The sequence below is a fragment of the Poecilia latipinna genome, unplaced genomic scaffold (genome assembly GCF_001443285.1).
Source record: "Poecilia latipinna isolate Pla-1442-1.1 unplaced genomic scaffold, P_latipinna-1.0 Scaffold875, whole genome shotgun sequence".
NCBI lineage: Eukaryota > Metazoa > Chordata > Actinopteri > Cyprinodontiformes > Poeciliidae > Poecilia > Poecilia latipinna.
This window is the reverse complement of record NW_015113491.1, coordinates 14,641-25,205: the sequence shown is the minus strand read 5'-3', so window position 1 is coordinate 25,205 and position 10,565 is coordinate 14,641. Positions and strand designations below refer to the sequence as shown.

Below are 10,565 nucleotides of genomic sequence, written 5' to 3'. Positions count from 1 at the left end.
CCTGGAAAATATACATTGTTGTTCTCATATGACCCAGGTTAGAGTCAGATATTAGAAAAAATTATATTTTGTGTATATTTTATTAAAATGTTGTGCTTTATCCATAGGACCTGTTTTGTCCCTATTCTCAGGAATCACTGAAATACATATCATCTCATTAGCCAGTCAGACGGTTAGCAGATAAAGAGCTGAGGAATCATAATGCTCCAACTGATGGTAGTTTTTAGTCTTTGCATATTAAGAGAGCACAGTCTCTTGTTTATCGTTGTTTTAGCTTTTTCTTTATTAGTTCCTGTAAAATACTTTGGTAAACTTTTTTCTACCAATGATACAAGCTAATAAAATGATTTCTGACATATGATAAATTATGATTAATCTGAACTCAGGACCTTTAGTTCCTAAACATCATTCATCAATCAAAGTAATAGTTCTGGATGAAGATTGCATTGAGGCCTCTGTAGACGGGGGAGAAGTTATAAATCAGAGCTCTGTCTTCTTCAGCAGCGTTGGAGAAACGGTGCTGGCTCTTCAAGGCTGAAGAAAGACGTAGAGGGAAGAAAATAAAAATAAAAACCTAAAAATGTTTGAACAAGGTTGCAGGTTTTATGCATTACCTTCAGAGACGAAGAAGCTTCCAGTGTAGAAGCTGATTCTGACGGCAGAGACAGTGTGAACCATGCCTGGCTTATCTATCCACTCAAACGGACTCTTTTCAGGATGCCACTGGACAGCGTAGAACGGGTAGCGGTAAGCTAACCAAACCAGAAACACTGTTAGCACACGCTATGGGCATTGCTGTTTCATTTAATCTGATTAATACGGTCAAAGTAAATATGCTGACAGTACAACCGAGTATTAGGGCTACGCTAAGAAAATAAAAAAATAAAAATAAAATGACGACAATACAGTCACAGTATTATGAGAAAAAAGCCCTACCAGAAAAAACTCATAGTATTATGACTAATACTACACAATATTACATAATACTATTCTCGTATGGCTTTTCTTATTGTGTAGCACTATGAGAAAAATAGTCTCTTTATACTATGATTTTACTCTCATATGAGCATATTCTTGTAATACATGTAATATAATATATACATTCTTGTAATACATATGCAAGAATACATATATTCTTGTATACATGTATACAAGAATATATAAATATAAAATTACAACTATAATCAGAATTATAGTTGTAATTTTATTTTTTGCATTTGCAATTTTTTTGCAACTTTCTGCAGAAGTTGTACACATTATTGTGGGATGTTGGTGCCATCTAGTGGACACCAAGTGGTTGTTGAATGGTGAACATACTGTACATTATATACTTTGAATTCAGTCCCAGTGTTAAAACACATTGGAGTAACTTAGAGAAAAGTTATCAAGTGGGATGTGCCTCATAAAAGCAGCTTAAACAGACAAAGAACGCTACCTTCCATGGTGGAGATGAATTCTTTCTCTCCATCGCTGTTGGTGGACAACACTCTGTAGAACCTCTTCAGTTTGGCATTTCGGGTGTAGTTCTGTAGATTCAGGCACAAATTTAACACTGACTTAGTTGTGTTGGTTGTTCTATGTGACAAGTGGACAGCAAAAATCTCAGAGTGTCAGGAGAACCACGCTTTCCAATGCCCACTGAACACCTCACAATGAGAAGCAGGTCTCGGGTAATAAAATGCATGTAGTGTGTTCATAAATGTTTACCACACTTTGTGCATTTTGAGGTTATTATCATCGTAAGAAAGATGCCTCAATAGCAGCAGAAGAATTAAAGACATCTCAAATTTATGGTGGAATTAAGAGACTGAAAACAAAAACGTCATGAAATGTCATCTGAATAAAACATTGGTGTGGAGACGCGGCGTGGGTTCAAGCCCCACCCAGGCCTTTAAAGCTCACGTCAGTCAGATTCACCTCGGTGGAAGGCATGTGTGGTAAAACAGTTTACAGATGTTTCAGTTTTAGCCTCACAGGCTGTGGATTAAATAGTCGACTGTTTTTGCAAACGGCTGGCATAACTAAAGATCTCCAGCTTTCACCTGAGGGGGAGGAGAAACATCAAAAAAAGCAGCAAATACCTGTATGGAAAGACTCCAGCTGTGGAAGTTGGAGGTGATGTTTTCATTAGCCAGAGACTGCAGCACATCCCTGGGAAAACTCCTGAACAAGCGGCTGGACTGGGCCGCTGCAGGACAGAGACAGAGGAAACGTTCTTTAATCTGTACGAATGAAGGTGAAATGAAACATCATGTTTCAGTGGAATAAAGCCAGCCTAGAGGCGTAGCTGAGCTAAAGATGCTTCTTTGATGGAGCAAAGTGTGCCTGTCTGTGTCTGCAGAAGGACGACGTCCGGATTGGATTCTGGTCTGAGGACATTTTGAATTAAACCAACATATTTAGAAAACTGCATTGACTTATAGCACAATCTAAAATATTAAGAACCTTTTCACATTTTATCAAGTTACAACCACAAACATCAGTGTATTTAAACATGATTTAAATGACAGACTATTACAAAGTAGTTCATAATTGTAGTGGAGGTTTTTCTTTAAAAGAAAATCTGAAAAGCAGGTAATTAAAGCAATAATCTTAGCCCACTTAGGGCAGTGGTTCTTAATTCCTCTCCTGTTTTAAGGGTTTCACCCTTGCCACACACCAGAGTATAACTGAATGGGTGATTAAGAGGCTCCTGCAGCTCTTGATGGCAGCTGAGCAGGTAATGCAATCAGCTGAATCAGGTTTGCTGAGCAGAGACATAAAGGACAGGAGACCTCAGACCAGGACTGAGGACACCCAGCCTACATACAGAGCAGCGGCCCTCACACACGGCACTGTGCACTTTAATGTCCTTATCCCAGCACACACACACACACACACACACACACACACGTTTGTGTTGCTATCTTTGTGGGGACTTTCCATTGACTTCCATTCATTTCCTCAGCCTAAACCTGACCTTTACCCTTTTCCTACCCCTAACCATCACATCCCTAACCCTAACCAACCAAAACTCAATTCATACCTTAGCCCTAAATCTGACCCCTGACCCAAAAACAGGGTTTCCCCTTGTGTAAAATCAGCAGAACCCCACATTTTTTCATGCTAATCCATCATGGTGAGCTTATCGCAAATTTTCCATAAAAATGGTCAAAAACATATATAAACATATTTATTGGATCTTTTGTCTTAAGTCGCTTAAATTAGCAGTTTAAGTGACTGTCAATTCTCACCTGCAGGTGGCAGTAGTTCTTACCTTACTCGATGTCAAGTTAGCGTTTGTGATCATTATGACGAGTAACAAAAACTGAGTGATTTAAGTTCTTCAAAGAATAAAATGTTTGCATGTAGATTTTGAAAGGGGTTAAAAAACTAACGCAAAATGCTTCTTAAATATTTCTAAAGTAGAACCACAAAATCAGTCATTTTGACTGCAAATTATCACAAAAACGATCAGGAAATCCTGGAGGGACTGAAATAGAGACAAGAATTATACCAGGTGTGAGGATGAGTGGCAGAGCCACGGCCTTGGTTTTGGTGAGAGTGAGCAGGTTCTTTCTGGCGGTGAGAACGGAGAGTTGCTGGAAGCCCTGGCACGTCCCCCAGATGGGGAAGTAATCCCCTGCATCATTGGCCTAAAGTAGGTCAGGAAGTAAGGAATTACTAGATAACATTTATAGATGATGTGTAAAGATTTTTCTTCTGCTCTATCCTGCAGCCAAGCAGGGATCACATTTCAGAGGATATCCTGAGGAGTTACTGGAGCTCAGCAGTCAGACTTCATGTCAGACTTCATACCTTCAAAGCCAAGTTGTAAAAGATCCTGGCAGCTCGACTGAACTGGGATGTCTGAATGTCTACGTCTCCCCCTGGCAGCAGCAACCTGAAGGGACAGGAATATGATAAATGTAGACAAAAACTGAGATTTGACAGAAAAAATAAGTTATTGAAATCCATAGTGTAATGGTGAATGATTATGTCTTTCAGTGCATTTAGTCTCTATGGTTTTAAACTTTATGCTACCTCTAGTGGTAGTAGTGGGAACTGCAAGAACTCAACAGTTAACACACTAAATCAATGAAGTCTGCACACTCTTTAAAGATAATGAGTCTTATTTAGAGCCAGAACGCATTCTCCTAACTAAAGTCTGAAGAAAGGTCTTTGTTGACTTCAAGCAACATTATGGTAAACCTGCTAATACATGTGACTCCACTGACTCTTCAGTGACTCTTCAGTGATTCTCACTCATCTGCAGCTGAGCTGCAGCATGGAGGAAGAGAGGAAGACGTTTTATGCACATTTATGAGCCTAACTCCACCTTCTTTTTCATATGAAATCGTTCTCATTTCATGAATAAACAATCTGAAAAAACTAAACATTTCCTATGTATATATATATATATATATATATATATATATATATATATATATATATATATATATATATATATATAGTAAGGGCATATGGAAGAATACTCACCCATTTATTGAGTTGAATATCTTGATATATTCTTCTTCTGTGCGATTGATCCTGCAGAACAAAAAATACATATACAGACAGATAAAATCACTAAGAAGTTTGTTTTTTTATTTATTTTGTACTATGAGCAAAAAGACAAACTAATCACACTGAAATACTAAAAACTGGAAAAGTATTGGTGAGTCATTTCAAATGTGAATAATAATTTTTAAACTTTTAAAGTTACATCTTAGCACTATGTTCTTTGACAAATGACCCAGAGTATCTTGTTGTGTTTGATTTGAAGTGATGGAGCACAGCAGCTGCCCTCCTGCTGTGACTCAGAGTGAAGGAGTCACAGTCCTGCATCAGAAAACCGCTGTGCTAAAACTTTAAAAAGAAACCATTCATTGCTTCTACACGTAGTCTGATTCATCAGCAAATAGTTGACAACAGCATTTCTTCAAAACCGTCCATGCTCTTAAGGTTACCATGGTAATCATGACTGATGGTAAGTCAACCAGTATGTACAGGTGAGTGGAGTTTTTAACAGAGCAAGATGGAGTCAGTGCACATAATAAAGTCTGCAGTAACAGTGGTTGATGAAGACTTGACAGCAATCAGATAAATGTAATAAAATAAAATACAGAGGAATGTGATGCTGTACCTGATTGGTGCGACCCTGGCTCCAGCACTCTCCAGGAATTTGACGTAGGAGGCAGCAATGTAAGAAGACCCTCGAGCAAACTGGTCATCAGACAGATTTTCTTGCGCTAACACACCTAATGTCAGAAGATGACACAGAATTACTGATATTTCACAAGTCAGAAAAGTGTTTATATCTATTGCATCATGATTGCATTAGAGAAACACAACACAACTGTGTGACATTAAGAGATGAGTTACTGGAACACAAAGGTGTTTAAACATCTCTGAACATTGTGCCTTTATAAAGTCTACAAAGTTTGCTGTTCAACTAAAACCCAAACAAAGCAAATTACTTAAAATATCTGTAAAATATATATATTTTTCCCTTTTATATGTCATATTTAGTGAGTTTCTTAACATGTAGACCTTTAATGAAACTTTGGTCTAATCTAGTTCATCTTCATTTCAGTTCTATTTCAACACTTCAATTTTGTTCAGGTTTTTTGTGAAATGCATCCTTTTTCACTCATTATATATTCAAAACTAAGCTCTAAGAACAAAACTATCATCCATAACTCAATGTATTTTCATTTATCTGTTGAGCGTATGATTTGGAGGGCGGTGTTATGTAACACACCAACCAAAAAGCATGCGGTGTCCTAACCCCCTCAGCTGTTCAACGTGACGTAATGAGAGCTGCAGACGACTCCAGAGGATTGGTACCAACAGCAGCTCTTAACTGAATACTTGGCATACAGCGACTGGTCAGCCATCACATCCAGTGATGGATATTTATTGGATCTTTTGTCTTGTCCCCCCTCTCTTTTCTCTCCCCTGTCATACACTGACATGTTCAGCTGCAGAAGTGAAAAAGGACACACTGATTAAAACACTTTTAATAAGATTACTTTGAAGGAGGAAGGAGGTCTAACTCATCTTCTTGTTTTCCTGTCTGCTTGTCCCTTTCTGCAGTGAGTCCTCTGTCTCCATCTAACCTTTTCGTTCACAGCTTCACACCAGCTGCCTTCATGTCCTCTTTCACTCCATCCATAAATCTCTTTGGTTTTCCTCTAAGTCTCTGACCTGGCAGTTTCTTCCTTAAAATCCTTTTACCAATGGACTCACTATCCGTCCCCTAACATGTCCAACACATCTCACTCTGGCTTCTCTGGCTTTATCTCCAACACATGAGCTGTTCCTCTGATGCATTCATACTGGATCTCATCCCTGCTTGTCACTCCCAAAGAAAACCTCAACATCTTCCTCTGTGCTGCCTCCAGCTCTGCCTGCTGTCTCCTCATCATTACCACTGTCTCCAAACCAAACGGCATCACTGCTCTCAACAATGTCTTGCACACCTTTCCTTTGATTCTCGTTGATATGCTTTGGTCACATCTGACACTTTTCTCTTCTGTCACTCCTACAGCACACCTTACCACAGTCTTACGGCTCCCATCCATCTCCTGCACTTCTGTGCTACTCCAGACGTCCTCATACAGTACAGAACCATACCCTGCCATAATCTTTCTCTAGATCTATAAAAACATGACATTATCTATTAACATTCTCAATGCAACAGCTGCACATGGCATGAAACCAAACTGCTGTTCACTTCTGGCCTCAGTCAACAAGTCTAACAAGTCTAGTCATCTAACAGACATGAAAAGACACATAAAGCAGTCCACAGCATGACTTGCAGAAATATGACACTTCTACAGTTTGTCTTTCTGTGAGTGATGCTCACACACCTCTAACCACAATGACTGGATGTTTTACTCAACTCTGCAAAGTCTTTCTGCACCTCTCTGACCAAAGATGCCTTCCTTAACCCTGAAGCTTTGTGATGAAATAAGCCATATTTTTAATTAACCCTGACCATAAGAAAAACAGACAAGCTCCAAAGGTTGTTACTTGAGCTTATAAGAGCTTCTGCAAAAGAGAGACTTTCTAAAGTTTCAGTTTCAGTATTTACCTTACATTTTAAGATTTTGTCTAAAATGTTACTCTTGAATGTGTTTGTTGCTAATCAAACTTGAGTTGGTTCATTCAGGAAGTACTACTGATAAAATGCAGAATTATTATACTATCATGTTTTTTCTCCTTTTTTAAAGCTCACCAGTACTCCAGCCACACACGGGGTTTGCACAGTCTCCATTGCTCCCCCACACTCAGACACCTTTTTCTCGAACATTCCCGAAATATTACATAAGAGCTACGATAATCCGATGAGCACCCTGCAGGCGCTTTTTGGAGGACAATAAATGACGCTCATGTTTTACCGATGATGGGTCGGTCATTGTGCTGCTGGCTCCTGGCCGCGGCGCAGAGGAGCGGCCCGCAGAGCAGAAAGGCGGTCAGCACCGAGAACCCCGCTGCAGCTGGCCCACGCATGGCTCCAAAGTCTGCAAAAAAAAAAAAAAAAAAAAAAAAAAACGGATATGAAGGAAGGACGCTGAGCTCACAGACTGACGGAGGCAGGAATAATTACGGTATTTAGAAATACCTAAGTCCGGATGAAATGCAGAGATGCTTCGTCCTGGTGATGATGCTGATGCGGACTGACCGAGAGCTGGGTCTGACTGCTGCCGCTGTCCGTACCTCTGTCAGCGTCACCGCATCACGTGAGGCGCCGAACAGCGTCCTGCCTGCACAGGTAGACTCAACGGGCGTGTCCGAAACGTATGGCGTGAAGAACAGAGGATGTGTTCATACAGAAACACATGTCAGCCTATCAGCAGAGAACTGGAGAGAGCAGTTAGAAACCGCCTACCTCTGAGGCAACTTCCTCTGGAAGAAGGTAAAAGTCATCTTGAGCCATGCTGTAGAGGTTGGTTGTGTGAAACTGGATCTTACTTAAATAATGATCAAACGTTTTGCTTTGATCATTACACAAATCTTGTACACCGCTGTGAGAAAGTATTGCTCCACTTTCTCCAGTTTTTACTATTTTCTGTCACTCCAAGACATCATCAAACCTATTTTATATCAGAAAAAAATGTGGGAAAACGTTTTTTTTCTTTTCATTTGCTAAATTTTGATCTGAATCTACATAACCTTTTTTGGTTCAGTTTTACAACCCACATCCAGACCTGATGATTGCCAGAACCAAACAGAACCTGTCTGGTAGAATGGATCATCTCAAAAAGCAGTTCATCATCTGCTTGGATTTGAAATAAACCCAACAACAGAGAAACAATGGAAGTGAAAGAGAAAACACAGAACAACGAGGAACAATCTAAGGAGTCGGTGCCTTTTGGAAGATAATGCTCAGTGTTTTATTACCCTCCACTTCACCCAAGTGTCCAAGAGGATCTTAAAAAAGTCCAACAATTGGGGCAGATATTGTTTAGATCACATATATTATGCACTGCAAAACTTTGTCAGTCTGATTCCCCCAACATATTACCATCAGATAGACAGACAGATAGACAGAGTCAGTTCTTAATGCTTCCTCTTTCATCCCTTCACTCACATCACAATTCAAATGCAGCTATTGCAAAATATTTACAAGCGCCTCAAACATGTGCTTCTTTAATTCTTTCGTATCGGAGCCCTGCAGCTGTGAGCAGGAATCTACCCAAGTAATTGTTGGCCAACTTCTGCATTTCATTACACATAAAGTATACTTCTGCATTTTCATTTTCTGTTGCTTCAAAGTACATACACACTGAAGCAGATATAAACAAAAATAATTTTATTAAGAGGTGTGATGCGCTATAAGTAAACAATGTTACAAGAAAACTGAATATAAAACTGCTTTCCTGTATGTTGTGAGGAAGTTGCAGTAGCCTAAACTGTCCACAAGAGGTCAAACTTCTCCACTAAACATTCCGTATGTTTTCATTTCCGGTCAGTGTGAATGTGTTGTATTCCTCTGCATTGTACAAATTATTTGAAATATTAAGTTTGTAAATGAACATGAAGAGGAAATTCTTTTAGATACAATCAGATACAATCTAGTTTTTTATGAAAGCTGAAATATGGTCCTATTTCCCTCTATATGGTTATGTATTTTAAACATAAATTCCTCCCACATTAAGTGGTAGCATAGTGATACTCTGTCTCAGTGACACATCATTTATGTATGAACTACATTTACATATAAATTATACTTCTCTTCCTTTCCCTTCCCTTTTTTAAAGCAAAACATCTCACAATCACAAAGTTGGGCTGTTTTAAGCAATCAGAGTGTTCAAATGAACCAAGTGGATAAAAGATCTATGACTTTTATTAAGTCATTTCTTCATCTGGAAAACAAAATATGAGCGAACAGGATAATACAAACATTCAACATACTACAGTCACAGGTGCATGCTCCAGGTTTGGTGTATGCACCTGTGACTGCAAATGACATACATGTCATTTTTAGTACACCTGCAATGGACATCATTTTTTTCCATTGTACTTTGGAATAAACCCCCAGCTCAGTCTGATTAGATGGAGAGCGCCTGCGGATAATCATTTTCAAGTCTTGCCACAATTGAAGAATCTGGACATTGACTTAGCCATTCTCATGCAGGAATACAGATTGATGTAAGCCAGTCTTTTTCAGCTATAGCTGTAATTTTTAGATAATTGTCCTGCTGGAAGGTTAATCTCCTCCACAGGCCCCTAAAAGTTATCTTCCAGGTTTGCTATCTGTAAGTCACTTTCTATAGATTGACTGCACACAGACTGATGTTCCCAAGCCTTTCAGATAAGATCCCTGAACAGTAATCAGTGACATGTTCAAAGCTTTGAATGTGGTTACAAAACCCAGCCTTCCTTTGAACTTATCCATGGTATTATGCCATGAGCTGCCTGGCTGATCTTTGCAACTTTTCTGATGCATTATGAAATTAAAATACACACATGACTTAATTTATTGATCTGGTAACTCTTAGAGGCAATTAGGTGCACTGGCTGGTAAATAAAAGCACAAGAGTAAAGGGGACTGGATACAAATGCCTGGCAGAGATTTTAAAAACAGCTGGTGAACCTTGTACCATTTTATGTCCTCTTCAAAAATCTATTTACAACACACATTTCAGTAAAAATACATCCTGGTTTTTCACCATGATGTGACAAAATGTGAACAAATATCAAACACCATGGAACTCCATAACTAACTCTTTTGCAAGCCATGAGTGACAGTTCTATGAGAATATTACAGATTTTTGTCATTTTAATCCTGTGCATATAGATATTAAGAATAACAATGAGCATTCAGAAGTTTGGATTTGGCTACAACATTTCAGACATCAGATGGGTTTAAAATTGTGAATTCACAAATCTTCAGTCTTGAATCTGTATATTGTAGACATCCTTCAGGCTATCTCTAATTTCATGTTCTGAAGAACAAAGCTTGTTTCATGTACATTGGAGTTAGTTAGATTGCAAACATAATGACTGACAACAATAAACTGGGTATGTGGAGACAGTGAATGACTGAAATCGAGGTCATATGCAGGGCAATGAGC

General features: G+C 38.9%; 1 protein-coding gene across 1 annotated transcript; it reads right to left on the bottom strand.

Moving 5' to 3' along the window:
* Positions 1-268: 268 nt before the first annotated feature.
* Positions 269-7,842, bottom strand: LOC106957108 (gamma-glutamyl hydrolase). Its single transcript, XM_015048331.1, has 10 exons — positions 7,610-7,842; positions 7,386-7,508; positions 5,126-5,240; positions 4,480-4,530; positions 3,799-3,883; positions 3,497-3,635; positions 2,082-2,188; positions 1,436-1,526; positions 615-752; positions 269-534 (listed from the first exon to the last, which is right to left on the bottom strand). The coding sequence occupies exons 2-10, from the start codon at positions 7,495-7,497 to the stop codon at positions 413-415; spliced, it is 960 nt and encodes a 319-aa protein (XP_014903817.1). The 5' UTR covers positions 7,498-7,508; positions 7,610-7,842; the 3' UTR covers positions 269-412.
* Between the last annotated feature and the right edge of the window lie 2,723 nt (positions 7,843-10,565).